General features: G+C 39.7%; 2 protein-coding genes across 3 annotated transcripts; both read left to right on the plus strand.

Annotated features, from left to right (window-relative positions):
- Nucleotides 1–561: 561 nt before the first annotated feature.
- Nucleotides 562–5,824, plus strand: LOC140565455 (uncharacterized). Of its 2 annotated transcripts, XM_072691372.1 has the most exons (4): nt 562–629; nt 839–945; nt 2,906–3,261; nt 5,571–5,824. In XM_072691372.1, the coding sequence occupies exons 1-4, from the start codon at nt 627–629 to the stop codon at nt 5,615–5,617; spliced, it is 513 nt and encodes a 170-aa protein (XP_072547473.1). In that variant the 5' UTR covers nt 562–626; the 3' UTR covers nt 5,618–5,824. The 2 variants fall into 2 exon arrangements, with proteins under 2 accessions (XP_072547473.1, XP_072547472.1); XM_072691371.1 differs by lacking the exon at nt 5,571–5,824 and having other exon boundaries at nt 2,906–5,321.
- A 2,094-nt stretch (nt 5,825–7,918) lies between these two features.
- LOC140565456 (uncharacterized) lies at nt 7,919–10,752 on the plus strand. Its single transcript, XM_072691373.1, has 3 exons — nt 7,919–7,956; nt 8,990–9,096; nt 10,046–10,752. The coding sequence occupies exons 1-3, from the start codon at nt 7,954–7,956 to the stop codon at nt 10,632–10,634; spliced, it is 699 nt and encodes a 232-aa protein (XP_072547474.1). The 5' UTR covers nt 7,919–7,953; the 3' UTR covers nt 10,635–10,752.
- Nucleotides 10,753–18,999: the final 8,247 nt, after the last annotated feature.

Here is an 18,999-nt window from a genome sequence, read left to right on the forward strand (position 1 = left end):
TGAGTCCAAATGGAAATGAGACAAAGTCAAGTCTGAGTCAAGACTAAGTCTAAATAAAAATAAGAGTCAAAGCTGAGTCCAAATGGAAATGAGACAGAGTTGAGACTGCGTAAAGACTGACTCCAAACAAAAATGAGACAGAGTGAAGGCTGAGTCAGGACTAAGTCCAAATGAAAGTGAGACAGAGTCAAGGCTGACTTTAAATGGAAATGAGACAGAGTCAAAGCTGACTTTAAATGGAAAGTGAGACAGAGTCAAAGCTGAGTCAGGATGAAAGTGAGACAGAACTGAGTCAACGTTCAAATGAGACCAAAGAGTCCAAACGAGAGCAACACCTCGTTAAAACCGAACCCTGTTTTGTCTTTGTTTACTTCCTGTACCAAAAGCCACTGGTCTTCACATCAGTGTTGAGATTCCTGGTATCCAGGGCCCTCTCCGAATCGAGGCGCTGGCCAGTGGGCTTTTAGGACAGGAAGTAAACAAAGCCAGAAAAAGGGAACAGAAAGTGGTGTTTCTGCATTTTAGGCTGGTTGGGTAATCGCTCACTCATTTCAGTGGCCAGATTGCAATCTGCTCAAGCTCGAACCGTCTCCGTGTGCTTCTGAGGGACCTGCAGAGCAGCTGACATGGTGAGTACGGACCCTTGCCTGTCCCACCTTTATACAGAAGCTTCACTCAAGGGTTTTATTTAAGGTTGAAGCAAAGCAAGACCTTTTGTACAGGGCGGTGTTGCTGTGGCTGGCCTGGAGCTCCAGGCTGGGGTCAGTGAAGCTAGCTGATGTTTGAATTCAGTGCTAACTCACAGGTGGGTGGTGTTTGTGGTGTGTGTTTTGGGCAGGTGTGTTCTGGAGCACTAACAGGACTCTTCCTGATCTTTCTGGTCTGCCCTAATGCCGAAGCTCGCATTATGAACCTCCAGAGGATCACCAGGTTTCTCCAGAGGAAGTAAGTTTGGGGAACTGCCTTTAATTTTAGACTGAAAAATTAGAAACCAACACCCTTAACGTGCGAAATCCACTCAGTAGACCCGACTTGGGTCATTTCACAGCCCACCATTAGCTTCTACACTCACTTCTACACTCCACACTAGCTTCTACACTTCTACAGTCATGGCCAAAAGTTTTTAGACTAACATTAACTCCCTTCTTCTGTAAGTCCGTAAATCTGCAATTCGCCTTGACCTGCTGGAGAATCAGCTTCAGGGCAAAATCTTGACTGATGGCAACCCATTCTTGCCTAATCAGGGCTTGGTGTTGATCACAGTGTCTGTGCTTTTGTTTGCCCACCCTCTTTTTGAGGCTTGACCACAGGTTCTCAATGGGAATGGGGCTTCATCTGAGAAAAGAACTTTACCCAGTCTTCTGTGGTCCAGTCCCTATACGTCCTGCAGAACGTCCGTCTATCCTTCATGTTCTTCTAGGCGAGAAGTGGCTTCTTTGCTGCTCTTCTTGACACCAAGCCATCCTCCTAAAGCCTTTGCTCACTGTGCGTGCAGACGCCCCTACACCTGCCTTCTGCCATTCCTGAGCAAGATCTGCACTGGAGGTGACCCGGTCCCGTAGCTGCATCCTCTTTAGGATGCATTGAAATCTTCTTGAAACAGTGAACTGTGAAAAACAAGATTGGTGTCTCAAAACTTTTGGCCATGACTGTATACTCACTTCTACACTAGCGTCTACACTCTTTTGTACTCTAGCTTCTACAATTCCACACTAACTTCTACACTCACTTCTACACTCCACACTAGTGTCTACACTCTTTTCTACACTAGTTTCTACAATTATTTCTACTCTAGGTTCTACACTCTTCTCAACACTAGCTTCTACACTTCAAACTAGCTTCTACACTTCACACTAGTGTCTACACTCTTTTCTCCACTAGCTTCTACACTTCAAACTAGCTTCTACACTTCACACTAGTGTCTACACTCTTTTCTACACTAGCTTCTACACTAGCTTCTACACTTCACACTAGTGTCTACACTCTTTTCTACACTAGCTTCTACACTAGCTTCTATACTTCACACTAGTGTCTACACTCTTTTCTACACTAGCTTCTACACTAGCTTCTACACTTCACACTAGTGTCTACACTCTTTTCTACACTAGCTTCTACACTAGCTTCTACACTTCACACTAGTGTCTACACTCTTTTCTACACTAGCTTCTACACTGGACACTAACTTCTATACTAGCTTCTACACAGCACTGGACTGTTACAACTCTTTTATTGGATTGTTGGGGCTTGTTTTTTTTGTTTTGGGGGGGGGGGGGGGGGCTTGTGTATTGTAGCATCACTGACAGTGCTTCTCATTGGTTGTAAGAGTTTGTGAAGCTCAGCCACTGAGAGACTGACTATATCATGGGGGAGGAGCTCGTAATGAATGATTTCCAAAAAGCTCTAGTGTGGAAACACCCTTCATTTCCAATTACAGGACTTTCCCGTATATTCCGGGATGGTTGGTAACCCTAAAACCTTTCCAATTGACCCATTGTGTGGTTACTATGATATGGTCAGTCTCCCAGTGGCTGGACTTCACCAACTCCAAACACCAGCACTGTGGAAATGACCCAGCAAAATTACCCAACAGGCTCAAGCCATGTGTTTTTAGAGTGTATGATATATCAGTGCTTTTAATGCAATGTTCATTGTCCTAGGCTCCGTCCTATTCTGGCTCCGCCCCCCTTTTTGTCCTCACATAAGGTGAACGTCTTGTTTTCCAAGTTCTAAAGAACGTCCATCTGTTTGTACTGTGCAACAAGATCTACATTTTAGCCAGAATGCTCTTGTAGGCCACCGCAAAGTAAGACCCTCCACAAGGGGGAGACAGCACCCCTCCAAAAGGCCACAGTTTTGTTTTTTTAATGGTTACTCCCAACTTTTTCATTCATTTTGTGTTTTGCAGTTATTCAGATGGTGGGCAGGTGGCTGTGGCAATCAACATTCCAGCTACAATGTGTTCCTCTCAAAAAGCCCTCGCTCAGGACTTCCTCCAGGACGATCCCGCCTGGAGAGTAAAGCATGCCATCAGCGGCACTTCTGGCATCTATAGAGGTCACCAGCTCATCGCTGCCAGATCAACACCAATCAACGGAGAGAGTCGCTATGACCCCGAGTACCTCCTGCTGATCCAGGCCAACCCCCCAAACAACAGCACCTACGACCCACCGCTGAAGAAGCTCCTGGATAAAGATAAGAGTGGCTGCGTGGTCTTCTACACCTTCAACTCCCCCTGTGTGAACAACTGCTCAACCCCTGAGGGTCTGTACAACCTTCTCCCTGCCCTAGACCTGCTCAAGGAGCACAAGGGTCCGAAAGCCTTTGTTTTTAGCCAGGTTGTGAAACGTGACCTTGGTTCCGTTCAGGAAAAAAGTGAAAGGCCGTTCGCACACTGCTACAGGTTTGGACCAGACATGTACGTCATGATGGGGGTCTGGGATAATTACGATAGTCAGTTGCAGTGGCAAAAGAATGTGATGGAGATCAACGCTCGAGTGCCGCTGTACCGCTGCAAGGGCACCAAGTGCGCCCTCTGTGTTTACAGCCATGAGGCTGATGGGAGGTGCATGCACAACGTTAGGATGTAACACAGTATATGTAATGTGAACATGCCAGAATACCGAGTCCAGTTTAGCATCAGACGCCAAAATACAGTACAGACTGTACCGAGTCCAGTTTAGCATCAGACGCCAAAATACAGTACGGACTATAGATTACAGTTACTTTTCCGAATACTTTTCCATGTTAGTAGGAGAATGCTTGGGGAATAGTTGCCCAGGTTCCAGATCCACAGAATATTATCTATTTAAAAACACAGATCAGATTGGATTGGGTAATTAAAGAACTCAGATTGGATTGGATCTGTTGCTCCGCCATATTAAAGTATTCACATTGGACTTGGTCTGGCTACACTAAACATAAAAGAACTCAGATGGAATTAGATCAGTCCGTACTCAATATTAAAGTACTCAGTTCTGATTGGATCAGTCGGTATTCAATATCAAAGTACTCAGATCAGATTGAATCAATTGCTACTCAATATTAAAGTATTCGCATTGGACTTGATCTGGCTACGCTAAACATTAAAAAGTACTTAGATGGAAATAGATTTGTCCACACTCAATATTAAAGTACTTAGATCAGATTATATCAGTCCATACTCAATATTAAAGTACTCAGATCAGATTAGATCAGTCCATACTCAATATTAATATAATATTTTAAATTAAAGTACAATATTAAAGTATTCATATTGGACATGATCTGGATACACTAAACATAAACATACTCAGATGGAATTAGATCAGTCCAAACTTAACATTAAAGTACTCAGATTGGTTTCGATCTGTTGGTGCGCAAAATGAAAGTATTCAAATTAGACTTGATCTGGCTACACTAAACATGAAAGTTCTCAGATGACATCTGTCCATACTCAGAATGAAAGTACTCAGATTAGATTAGATCAGTCGATACTCAGAATAAAAGTTCTCAGATCAGATTAGATCAATTGATACTTAGAATGAAAGTACTCAGATCAGATTAGATCAGTCGATACTCAGAATGAAAGTACTCAGATCAGATTAGATCAGTCGATACTCAGAATGAAAGTACTCAGATCAGATTAGATCAATCGATACTTAGAATGAAAGTACTCAGATCAGATTAGATCAGTCGATACTCAGAATGAAAGTACTCAGATCAGATTAGATCAGTTGATACTTAGAATGAAAGTACTCAGATCAGATTAGATCAGTTGATACTTAGAATGAAAGTACTCAGATCAGATTAGATCAGTTGATACTTAGAATGAAAGTACTCAGATCAGATTAGATCAGTCGATACTCAGAATGAAAGTACTCAGGTCAGATTAGATCAGTCGATACTCAGAATGAAAGTACTCAGATCAGATTAGATCAGTCGATACTCAGAATGAAAGTCCTCCGATTAGATTAGATCAGTTGATACTCAGTAATAAAGTACTCAGGTCAGATTAGATCAGTCGATACGCAGAATGAAAGTACTCAGATTAGATTAGATCAGTCGATACTCCAGTACTCAGATGGCACTGAAACACTCCATACACAGTATTATTGTACTCAATATTACTCTTTATTAAAGAGCTGAGATTGGATCAGCCTAAGTGAATGTCAGAATATCAATAGTTTGCAAATTTCAGAGAAACATTGTGCTGCAGTTTATTTGTTTATTTTTTTGTTTTTGTACAGTTTGAGTTTTTAAACACATTTATCCTCATATTACTGCAAACCATGTTAATGTCTGTGTGCTTACAAAAATATGAAATAAAATTAAATAAATGTTAAGGTCTGAATTGTCGCATAAATTAGGAGCCTTAAGGTCTGATTGTAGGCAAAGGTGTCAAGTAGTGAAATACGGTTACTTTGTTATCTTACTACAGTATAAATGTTGGTTATCTAAACTTTACTGCAGTAATTCTTTATTAATATTATAGTATTAATATATTATTATATAATATTAATATAATTTCGTTTCTCCTATTTTATTTCCCTTTGTTTTCATTCCGGTTCGTCATCAATAAAAACCCTCTCCAGATAAATCTCTCCATCCGGAAAGTGTGAGTCTGATCCTGATTGGATGAGAAGTATAAACAGACACCATTCTGACTCCCTATTGGTTTATAAGAGATCATCACACCTGCACACGTCCCGCCATTCTCCAGCGAGCTCACAGCAGACGTCTGTAGTCTAGTATGAAGACTGTGTCCGTGGCAGAGACTCAAGAGAGCTGCAGTGAAACGTCCCGACTAAGCCCCACATTTACATTCCAATAAAGCTTATTGATCACACGCCTCTGAAGTCTGACTTTCTGCAGCATTACAGAACTTCTAGACAACGACTCCTCATATTTTCCTCCATGAAGCTCATGTTGATGCTCAGTAGAGCACAGAGACGCTCCTTTAATAGAGCTGATATTACTGAAATGCTTCATTTTCAATGGGCAGATCTGCAGCTGAAACAGGAGCCTAGTGCAGCCCAACATTTTTAACATCAACATTTTAATAGATCATTCTCCTCATTATGACTTTTAGAAAAATGTTTTTTTTGGGGGGGGGGGTGTAGTGCACTATAGACCCCTGTGGCACGGCCTAAGCTTTCGGCCTTTGTTTTCCTTCCATTACTTTTACTTTTCTACTTGAAGTAGTTCTGAAACCAGTACTTTTACACTTCAGAAGATACTTCAGAAGTCTTCTAAAGAAGTCTTTTTAAAACCTAGGATCTCCACTAGGGTTTAATACTTTTTAATACTTTTGACACCTTTGACTGTGGGTGTTTCTACACTAGTGTTTGATTTAGAATATTTAATTTTCTATATTATCCACTGATGAACTGCATGATGTTCTGCATATCAACTTTATTAGGTTTTATATCTAATTTACCTCTCTCTCTCTCTCTCTCTCTATATATATATATATATATATTTATTTATTATTATTTGTTTATTTTTTTAACGGGACTAACACACCAAGCCACACAGTGCTGACATCTGCTGGTGGAAAGATGCACCTGCATTGCTTCCCTCTCCTCTCATTTGAGCAATGACACACTGTGCAGCTCAACATGTTGGACTGAAGTGAGGTCAGTGTATTAGAACGGTCTGCATTGCAGCTACACCTGTTGGCCACTTTATCCGAAACACCTACCAAACACTATACTGCCAAAAGTATTCACTCACCCATCCAAATCATTGAATTCAGGTGTGTATAAAACCAAGCACCTAGGCCTGCAGACTGCCTCTACACACATTAGTGAAAGAATGCGTCGCTCTCAGGAGCTCAGTGAATTCCAGTGTGGGACCGTGATAGGATGCCACCTGTGCAACAAGTCCAGTCGTGGAATTTCCTCGGTAGTAAATATGCCACAGTCAGCTGTCAGTGTTATTATAATGAAGTGAAAGCGATCGGCAGTAACTCACGTAAAATGACAAATGGGGTCAGTGGATGCAGAGGCGAATTGTGTGTAGAGGTCGCAAACTTCCTTCAGAGTCAATACCTTCAGACCGCTAAACTTCATGTTGCCTTTAGATTAGCTCAAGAACAGAGAGCGTAGAGAAAGCTTCATGGAATGGGTTTTCATGGCCGAGCAGCTGCATCCAAACCTTACATCACCAAGCGCAATAAGAAGCGTCGGGCGCAGTGGTGTAAAGCACAACGCCACTGGACTCTCTTCTCCGTCCGGCAATCCGATGGACAAGTCTGGGTTGGGCTGCATTGTGCTAAGTGTAAAGTTTGGTGGAGGGGGGATCATGGTGTGGGTTTGTTTTTTAGGAGTTGGGTCCGGCTTCTAGTTCCAGTGAAAGGAAATGCTTCAGCAGGCTGAGAGATTTTGGTCAATTTCATGCTCCCAGGTTTGCAGGAACAGTTTGGGGACGGCGGCTTCCTGTTCCAGCATGACTGCGCAAGGTCCATAAAGACCTGGATGAGAGAGTTTGAGTCCTGACCTCAGCCCGAGAGAACAGCTTTGCGGAGACTCAGCCTCTGACCTCACGAATGTGCTTCTGGAACAACGGTCAGTAATTCCCATAAACACTAAACTCCTAAATCTTGTGGAAAGCCTTCCCAGAAGAGTTGAAGCTGTAACAGGTGCCACTGGAATCAGACCATCAGTGTTATTTCATTTTAGCTGTCAGTGGTTTTAATGTTATGGCTGATGGGTGATGAAGGTCTTGTAGCCAACAGCAGTACAGCATCATGACTCCAGCTCACCCTTCAGAAAAATGCTGCATCATCAGAACCTCAGGAAAGGAGAAGAAAAAGTGCTGTGTGAGTGTGTGTGTGTGTGTGTGTGTGAGCACTCATGAAGAAGCGGTTGTGTGTTTGTGGTTTGGGGGTGTTTATAAGGAGGGCATACTGTCAACTTCTCGAATACACACACTGTCTCTGTTTGCGTGTGTGTGTGGGACCAGCAGCTGGACAAAATGGTATGTGTTCACTTTATATTTATCTGTAATAAACTGTATGTCTATCTTCAGAAACTACAGTTATTGTACTGTAAATTTTGCATATATATATATATATATATATATATATATATATATATATATATATATATATATATAATATATATATATAAATGAAATATATATTTATTACAAAAACACAATATAATATAAAACTTACATATGACATATAATTGCTTACACAATTATATTACATTATATTATATGTATTTATTTATGTATATATGTGTGTGTGTGTGTGAAATAAATATGATCTATATTCAATTTAATTAAATTTAGTGTGTATTACAAAATTACTATACATTACAATATTTATGGACACAAACACACATATATATGTATAATAAATATATAATATATTTCCAAAACTTCAGCCGTTTGGGAAAAAATGAATACAATATACATACATACACTATACAATACAATATATCATATCTATTAAATAATATATTATTCTTTCTCTCTCTCTACATATATGTATAAATATATATGTGTATATATACATATATACATATATTTGTAGTAGTATATAGTATATATACATAGTGTATATATGTGTATATATATATATGTAGTAGTGTATATATATATATATATACACATTTAATTATATTCTATATTTATATATATATATATATATATATATATTTATTTTTTTATTTTTTTTTATTTTTTTTTCTGTTAAAGATGAATGAAGAACTTTTTAAAGGCTAAAGTTAAGGTTCCTCAGCCTAGGTTCTGAACCAGCATCTTTCAAAGAAACTTTTATAGCATCTTAAATTTGAAGAGCTTACTGTAGCACCAACATAGGTTCCACTGTTGTTCTCCACAAGTCAAAGAACCACATCTCAGTACCAGATAGAGCCCCTTTCTGCTTACAGTGTAGGTTTCATGTCACTAGCTGAGTAAAAATTAGGCTGAATATGGTAGGTCTGATATTGTAAATGCAGTTTTAACTCAGTAGGGGGCGTCGTTTGGTGTGTGTTTTGATCAGGTGTGTTGTGGAGTGCTGATGGGACTCGTCCTGCTCTCCCTGCTCCCTCCTGCAGCCTGGGCTGAGATCAGCAACCTGGCAAAAATCATCACGTTTCTACAGGAAAAGTAAGATCCAGAGTTTTACAGCAGCTTCACTGAGCGTCACACTGAAGTAGAATTAAGGGCATAGCTAGAACTTTTATTGTGGAAAGTTTTTTCATTAGACACAAAGAAAATATAATATTAAAGGCACTGCTTTAACTATTATTATTATTATGGTCTTTTAAAAGTGTTACTAGAACTTTTACTGTGGAATTTAGTATTATACATAAAACAAGTCATAGAAAATGGCATATATTGAATGTTTACTTTAAACCTTTATTAGATACAAACAAAAAAAGCAATAATAAGGCATTGCTAAGACTTTTATATTTTTTAAATGATTAAAAGACCCTCGCAATAAATTCACATTAAATACAAGAGGAAATAAAAGCTCAGTCTTGTATTTAATATTACTTCATAATAATATAATAATAATATTAAATCATAATAAAAGTAATATAAAATACACTGATAGAGCTTTTATTTTGTAAATGTAAAAGAGATAATTAGTTCATTAGAATACAAAGAAAAAAGTACCAGTAAATGCATTGCTAAGACTTTTATTGTGGAAATTATTGTGGATTATTTATCATTACTTAATTATTTTGATAATTAAGTGAAGTTAAACCTAAAACTTAAAATGCCCTGTCCCATTACTCGCACTTGCACCCTTGCTAGTGCTGTAGGGTAATCCCATTTCTTTAAATGTCCCCAACCAGGGTGCTCACGGGCGCCCCCTATGAGCACTTGTTCCCCATCAGACCACATCCTCCATGTTCCCCCGCAGTCCATTCATATCCAGGTGTTACACAGATAAAGAGACGTGATGCGGGGATGTGGGACGTGTGTCCCAATTCTGCTCTAAACTCCCTGCCCTTTATAAAAGTGCACTTCCAGAAGGGGCTTAGGGTCTAGAATTGGGACAAGGCTGAACTGCTGTCGCTGAATCTGTCCACATCATTTGTGTTTGTAGTTATGGAGAAGGCAGCGCTCAGTTCGCTGTGGCCATCAACGTCCCGGCTCAGAAGTGTTCCGCTGACCTGACCCCTGATCAGAACTTCCTCCCCGGCGACAACGCAACGAAAGCGAAAAAAGACATGAAGGGTCCTCAGAGTGTTTACCAAGGTAAGCGGCTGATGGGTGCCAGACCAAGACGCATCCCTGGATCAAAGAGTAACTACCACTCTGAGTACCTCCTGCTGATCCAGCCTTACCCACCTTCCAACGACACCCTCGTGAAGACGCTCCTGGCCAGATATCCGGACGGGTGTGTGATCTTCTACACCTTGAACTCTCCATGCGTGCAAACCTGCTCCACCCCGAACAAGCGCTACAGCATTATCCCCGCCCTGGGCGTGTTCCGGAACCACAATGGTCCGAAGGCTTTTGTTTTCGGGCAGGTTTGGAAACATGATGAGAATGTTGCTCAGTGGGAGACCAATATGAAGGAGGTGAATAAGAATGTGCCGCTGTACCGCTGTAGTGGCGGGGTCTGTACTCTCTGCGTGGATAACAATGACGTAGTCAATGCTAGATGCAGGGATAATTCACATCATGGCTAACGAATGGCCGGAGTGCTGCAGTGTAAAATGTCTGTGTCCTGCTTTCTGTTGCCTAAAAAAAGGAACTCCTGCTGTTACTCTTACTGGTACATTCCTCAATAAATACTTCTGCATTCAATTCGTCTATTGTTGTTTTTTCTTGTACACACTTACGGCCCTATCTTATGCCCTGCCCGAGGCGCGTCGCAATGCTCATTGCTATTTTACACCCCGCCCACAGTCTATGTTCATGCCTTTCCTCCTGCGTTATTTAAATATCTACACCTATATATCGACGGGCGTGGTGGTTTCGAGTAAAGACATAGATATACACAAGTATAAATACGTTTAGATTTATATTGGCATACAACAATGTAAAAAAAGTGGTATAGAATATCATATATATATATATATATATATATATATATATATATATATATATATATATATATGATATTCTATACCACTTTTTTTATTTGGGTTTTGCAAGGCACTTCCGCTCGCTCCCTGGATATTTCCTCGACTCTCGCTCCAGCTAGGTGACCCTCTTCTACTTCACGTCTTCAGGTTTGGTGGGCCTAGCCGTTTATGGTTCAGCAGCTGGTTCCCCAGCTCTCTCCCCCCAGTTCTGAGTAGTCTCTGCACGGTTCACGCGTGTCCTAAGGTTTATGTTGCTTTCCTGTTTAAGCCCTTTAGTTGCTGCTTTACTTGCTTCCCTTTGTACTGTGTTTTTATTAAAAGTACTTGCATTGGACCAATCTCTGCAAGTGTTCATCCCTCTGTGTTTGGCCTAACCAGCCATGACAGTATGTTACACTCCGTTGTTTAAGTTCATTTTCAACACAATCCAACAGTAAATTTTTTTCCATGGCTTTTAGAAAACCATCCGTAATACCACCAACGCAATCGAGAGACTCTTGAGATGGCTGTGAGAGCCATGCCAGACATCTAGGACACAAGCTGGGGCCACCCATTGCTGGTTTAGTTGTTCTTAGGGTACACACTTCTTCCCGAGTTCTTCGGGTTCTTCGAGCAGTACCACCGGAGAACCAGTTTTGGTTCCATAAAAAGAGATGTGTGGGTTTAAATCTGTAAAGCTTTTTCAGCAAAGGTTCTTTAAACCTTGGGAAGGTTCTTCAAGCTCATCTTCACGTTTGAATCTCGATGGAAGCAAAAGTGGCTCTTTTATGGAGTCGCTCGAAGAACCCCTAGAAGCAGCTTGGCTGGAAAACCTAAAGCGTAGCCCTGCAGAAAACTCTGGAAATGTGAGAATCGAGTTTGACGAGTTTGTTTGTCACCCATTTGTAACCAAGACGAGTGGCGCGAAAACCGCCCGGCCTTCACCGCTGAGAACCAGAAGAGGAACTTCTGAAAAGTGCAAACGCAGCCGCTTCAACCTTCACTCTACGTCCATTTCCAGACTTTAAATCCTGAGCCTTGCCGCTGCTTTTATAAAGTTCTGCCATTGGTAACAGGTTCTTCAGACAGCATGGACGAAGGTCCTGTCTTCATTATTAGAACAATGGGGAGCGATGAGGACCCCTTGACACTTCACGTCTTCACGCCCACCTTCACAACGAAGTAGAGTTCATCGATCACCAGCCCTCCCTTGGCCCAAGGATGCCCCTCCGTACTTGATGGCGATGGTCAAAAGTCGATCTGCACCAAGAGCCCTTCCAGCTTCAAGTACGGCTCGGCTCGACCCGCCATCCTTTAAGATCCACGGAAGACGAGCGTCCAGACTTTTTACTGTCCTGCACCGAAGTGGTGGAGCGAGCTTCCCCTGGGTGTCCGAACAGCAGAGTCCAACGCTCGCTGTCTTCAAACCTAGACTGAAGACCCTCCTCTTCTGAGAGGACTTGGGTGAATAGCAGAGTGGTCTCCTTACTGACTTGTGTTTAGTGGAGTCTAAACTTAGAGGATCTATTAGGAAACTATTAGTCTATTCTAACTAGCTGAGGTTCTTCTTGGGTAAACTTGGGCAAACGGTGAACTGGAGGAGCACAGGGCCCAGGCGATGTTTGGCGTTTACGAACTACTGCTTGCGAGGCATTTCGGTGTCGATTTTGCCTCGATCAATGGTTCAATGGTCGTACCGACCATCTCCTCCACCGTCCAATTTAAGTTGGGTTGGGTCCAGATTTATCAGACGTTCGAATGATGAAAAATGGACCAGTGTAAAATGTCTAGAATACTTGGAATAAACAAATTAAAGAAAAATTTATATTAATATTTTTTCCCTGTGAGGTTTTTAATCAATCCCATGAATGAACCAGCATGAATCCCATGTTCATCTGAGGTTTATAGCCAGCTGCCTCTTTTAAATGATGTAAGAAACACGAAAGATGGAGGATTTAAGGAGGTTAAGCTCTGTCAGTGAGGATTTATTAGATTTAGCTTCCAGGTTATTGTGATTCATTAACTATTAGCACTAAAATCTCACACAGAAACACACCTGCGGACTCGATTAGCCACAGAGAGAAAGGCTTAGCCAACAGCAGGTCCAGCACTCAGCAAGCTGGCTAATCATACAGCAGTGCTAGGTCGTCTGCATGGATCCAATGGTTTCTTTAAATTGGAGAGGGGTGTTTTGAAGCTGGAAGGTTAGATAGTTTCTTACCTTCTCGTTTTTTAAAAATGAAGTCTCCATTAGTTTGAGAGTTGTTATGGTTCTATGTACAGTATTACCATTTTCTTTGCTAAGGAACCCTTGAAGAACGTTTTTTGTAACTATACTGTATCAGTAATGCTGGAAAAGGCTTTTGTTTTTGGCTTAACTACAATAAGATCTATGAAAAGTTCTATAAATATAAATCTACAAGAGGTTCTACTTGCATTTGAACTGTTGAACCAGACAAAGAACCAAACGAGTATTCATGGTTCTTTACAGAACACATGCCTTCAGTTAAAACCCTTGAATTTTAGTTTTAGTTAGTTAATATTTTAATATTGATGGTGTTAAACCAGTGGTTGTACCTTATCGCGAATGCGATAATGTTTTTTTTTAAGAGAATGGAAGATGTCCATGTTAGATAACAGCATGTTTTGCCAGAAATTCGAAGGAAAAACATTTGGCATGTCTTCAAAGATGTCTTTCTAAAGATCTGTTCACGCCAAGTATTTGACATGCACTTTTTAACGTAGTGGAAAATTTCACACCAAGTAGGACTCTATGGGCCCTATCTTGAGGGGCAGGGGCAGCTCCAGGCTGTTGATAACAGGGTTGTAGGTTCGATACCCGAGCTCGGCAAGCTGCCACTGTTGGGCCCTTGACCAAGGCCCTTTACTCTTACTGCTCGCCGGGTACTGGAGTTGGCTGCCCACCGCTCGGAGTGTGCGTGTGTTCATACATCTACGCCGATGGGCGTGGTGGTCTCGAAATGAGGGTTGTTCAGGATCATTTCTGGCGTGTTGCTACGTATCTTGGCAACGGAAAACACAGCACTGACTGAAAACAGCCTAGGCAGACGTTCATCAACAGTCAGGCGCTTGTTGCTATCTCCACAGTGAATTGTCAACATAGGCACGTGCAGGCCAACATTCATACACCCCCCTAGCTTTACAGCACTGCAATAGCAACCCGCCAAAGTCAAATAGACCACACCTGGCTCTTAATCAAGCTATGCGGTGCACGGTTGACAGCTCGCCAAAAGATCGCTAAAGTAGGACCTTTAGTCTTTAGCCTTCTTGGCCCTGGAAACAGGGCTAGAAACTCCACAGCTCTCATAAATATCCACTCCTAAATAAATAAGGCTATGTAAAGTGGTTCTCCGCACTGTCATAAGCTTTTGTGTTCTGCTACAAACTAGACGAGCTGCTCTGTCTGGCAACAGAGCTTTGATTGGTCAGATTTATTATTTATTTATTAATAAGCTCATCATGTTGCATTTGGTTCTGTCAATTCGGTGTGAACAACATAATTAATATGCGTGTACATGTTTTCAAAGCAAAGGGTTTTTTTTTTGTAGTGGCTGAAACTGTGAATTACACTTCCCGACTGTAAGGGGAGTTGGTGTTAATTGGCCTTAAAGCAGCATTATGAAGAATTGGCATTTCTTGCTCCTGGGCTCCCTCTACAGCCGAGAAGTGAAATTCACGGTTTAAACCACCACTAAACCATATGATTTTCTGGACAATCTGAAAGAAACAGAACTGTCTACAGAACTATTCTCTCTATCACAGTCAGTGAAGCATGATGATTTAGGGTAAAATATTGCATAATGTTGCTTTAAAGGAACTGTTTGGCGAAAAAACAAAGTATCATGATTGATCACTGGGCCCAGATGCAGTCAGTCAGCCATGCCATGTTTGGTGTCTGATGTTTGATTCTATAGTTTATATTGGGAGATGCTAGGCTAATGTTGCTAACAAACATTGAACAAAGACATATAGGTTTAGGACATGGTGTGACTTACTTTAGTCTATGTAGCTTTTCAACACAATTTTGAAGCTGATTTTTGTTTTAGATTGGTGACAGTCTAAGTCCAGTGTTTGTTAGCAACATTAGCCTAGCATTTCCTGTTGTAAGCTTTAGAAGGACACGTCAGGTACATAACATGTCTGCTGATGGATAGCATTTGGGTGAGTGATCAGTCGTGATGCTTAGATTTTTAAACCAAACTGCTCCTTTAAGACAACTGACTGATAACAAGAACAAATGCACCTCCCTGCCTTTACTCATCTAAGCCCCTCCACCGCCCCCGATGCACGCCCCCCTCTCGATTCATGACCTGACCTGTGTCATATCATATTCCACCTAGGATTCTGCCGTGATCTTTAAAGGCTGGAGCAGGCATATACATTAAGGAGCTGGAAGCATTATGTAAAGCAGCTGAACAGTATTTAATCTAAGTGCCTGGGCTCGCTGCTAGCGTCACTTAAATAACACTTTGCTGTTAGTGAAGTCCTTCACTGTCAGACCGGCCGCCTTGAAAGACGGACACTGGTATATTGCTCAGCTCTCCTCCACCTCCTTCTCCTAATGCAAACGGGTGAGTTGGATTTTTAGGAATTTCACATTTTAGCATTGTTTGAATTTTCTGATTTAGGTCATTCAGCCTAGTGGTGCTCATTAGTTCAAATGACTAAGCCCTAACTGAGCAATTTTGTGAATTAGATTTAGAATATTAACATTAAAAATTAACAAATGTTTGGTTTTGTATTTCAATATGAACTGAACAACATTTATTTAGACGTTAAAAAACAAAAATAGTGTTTCCAATGTAAAAAACAATTTTGAATACAATTTGAATTCAAATAAAAATATAAATTCTTTAAAAAAACATTTGTAAGGTTGTTAAGGCTTAAAATGTAGTAGTAAAAGTGTGTTTCCAGGTAATATAACTTTTTGCAAAAGTACATGCTTGTAACATAAACATTTCAAGTTAATATAACTTAAAATATTTAATAAAAGTTCTGTCTCCACCATTAATGGATTTTCAAACAATAGCAAAAACAATAATTGAGCACTTTTATAAATATTACTATTAAATATTAATAAATAAAAGGTTTTGTTTCAATGTGAGCAGAATAATATTTATCCAGACTTTGAAAAACAAAATGTGTAGTTTTAAATGAAAATAATACAAATAATAATAATAAAATCAATTAGTTAAAGAAACATTTGTAATGCTAAATGAAGCTTAATTTAGGAGTGAAAAGCCTATATTTAGGATTTAAATCAAAGTGTTTTTTTGGAAATATAATTGTGATAATTGTGACATTAAAAAACATTTTAAAATTCTGTTCTATTATTTTATTAAATCAATTATTTAATAGAACAAGTTACCTACACATTTTTTTGAAGTTAAAGTATTTTTCTGTGCATTAAAAAACCTGAACATATGTTGTTTTAACTTGAGATATAAATGTGACAGGGTTGAAAATGATATATCAAATAATATGTTTACAGAACAGAAAATTACAGCTGCCACATACCTCTTACCAAACTGCTTACTTTACATGAGAGGGAAAAAACTTCTTAACTTTTACTGAAAGTAAAAAAAATAATAATTTATTCAATAATTTAGTCATTTTGGAACTTATATTGGTCCGTTCATCAAGAAATATTGACACAATGTAATGAGCAACTGCCAGATTGACATTATGACATTATGTTAATTAAAACAAATAGGTATAAATGACAGCCCTGACACAACAAACAACAGTGTTTCTGTAAACTCACTATTTGATATTCAGTTAATGTAGAAGTTTAGATCAAGTTAGAACAAGTTTAAGAATTCTAATGCTATTTTGGTTTTTGATGGTATTGTCTTGTTTTATACTTTGTTTTTCATGTTTTGTCCTGTTTCCTGATGTTTATGTTTCTGTTATGTTTCTGTGAGGCTTTGCCTTTAAGTCAGACTGCCAACGTAAAAAAAGAAGCTATTCCTAATAACTCTCCTGGTTAAAAAAAGGTTTTAAAAAAATCTGCCTCAGAAAACGTTCAAAGTTATTTATTTATTTATTTAGTATTTACATGTTTTAAGGTTATTTTGTAGAACTTTATATTAACACGTTAACCCAATATTATTCCAAGTTCTTTGTTTAAGTAAAAAATAAATGGTACAACACAAAAAAAAAAAGTCCTAGTTCTAGGTTGACACAGAAGGTAAAAAATATGGTAGAAATACACAGAAACCTTTCTTTTACCTAGAACCGAACAAGGTCTGGCATATATATTTATGTTTAATCTGTTTATGAAGAAGCATAGTGTAGGTATGGTACAACATGTCAAGATAAACAACATATCAAATTAAACTTCAGATTACAGATTATAGAAATATATATATATAGCTCAGTGTATTTATATTCATTATACTCTAGATGGAGTAAAAAGTATTGGGACACCTGCTTTTGTTGGAGTAACTGTCTCTACTGTCCAGGAAATAAGGCTTTCTACTAGATTTTGGAGGGGAATTGCTGTGAGCATTTGACTGCATTCAGCGACAAGCGACACTCAGCATTACAGAGGTCAGGATGTTGGATGATCACCACCCCACACCTCATCTTCTAAAGCATTGGATGGAGCTCAGCATCCATCATCCAGACAAACTACAATCTTTGTCAGCAGTGGGTGCAACCAGGGCATAGCTTTTTCACCCCTAAATTGAGTCCAAGCAACCCTTAAGATTATAGTAGACCCATAGAGAGTTGGTTAAACCAATTATTTTAACAAAGAAAATACATCCACTGATCCACCATAGCATTAGCCCCACCTGCCCAATATTGAGTAGGTCTCCCTTGTGCTGCCAACAACAGATCTGACCATTCGAGGCGTGGACTCGTGGTGGAACCCTCCATGGATCACGCCAATGAGCCTTATGAACACTTTTGGTAGGTACTGATCACTGCACACCAGAAAACCCACACAAGACCTGCCTTATGTTTTGGAAATGTTCTGACCCAGTCATTAAGCCATCACAGTCCGGTTGTTGTCAAAGTGGATCTACCCCTTGACAGAAGCCAGATAATCAATGTTTTTCACTTCATCTGTCAGTGGTACTAATGTAATGGCTGATAAGTGTATACAGTGACTTATGATAATTGCCTCTGTAATTACCTAGTACTCTGGAGCTCGTAGCTTCCTTACTTGATTAAGATGTAGAACTTTTAGAAAAGATCGTTATTTTATACATTAATCATGACATTTAAAAAATCTGGTGAATCTAAGCTCCCCAGACAAAAAAATACTTGTGTGTTTTAGGTGATAGTAACTTCAAGCTCCTGCAGATGGTGTTGCATAAGAAATACCTATGAGGTGCATCAGTACTCAGACATTGAGAATACTGCAGTTCGGTGCAGTGAGTGTCTCGTTGGATGTGTGGAAAATGGGTTCGCAAAGCAGATATTAGTATTTGGCAGAAATTAGTGTCTTGTTTTAGGAGTGTCAGAGGTCATAGTGTAAAGAAAGTAACTGAATCTGCAGGTGTATGGAAGCGTACGGTCATACAGGTCTACCAGCAGTGGCAGAAATCCTACTCTTCTCAAAGTATGAGCTGTTGCACACCCCAGATATGTTTATGGCCAAATTATCCTTGTGCAATGCCATCTGCAGGATGCCTGAAGTTACTACTACTCGAAACATGCAAGGGGATTAATTCTTTGGGACAATGTTGTTTTGATTCAGAAATATTGGCCAGGTTAATTTAAAATTGTGAGTTACGTTTTAACAGTAAGTTAACAAAATGATAATTTTACAATAAACTTAAATTGCACTGAAGTATCACTTATAGTTTAATAAACTCAGTTACTGTTTTTTTAAGTACAACTTGGCTAAAAGGACTAATACATTATTATGTATATTTGTAGTTTTTATATTCCCCCTCAATCTATGCTGATCTGACTTTTCCATGAGGTAAGAATATTCCTTCAGTCTGTATTATAA

Source organism: Salminus brasiliensis, chromosome 11, assembly GCF_030463535.1.
Source record: "Salminus brasiliensis chromosome 11, fSalBra1.hap2, whole genome shotgun sequence".
NCBI classification, from domain to species: Eukaryota; Metazoa; Chordata; class Actinopteri; order Characiformes; family Bryconidae; genus Salminus; species Salminus brasiliensis.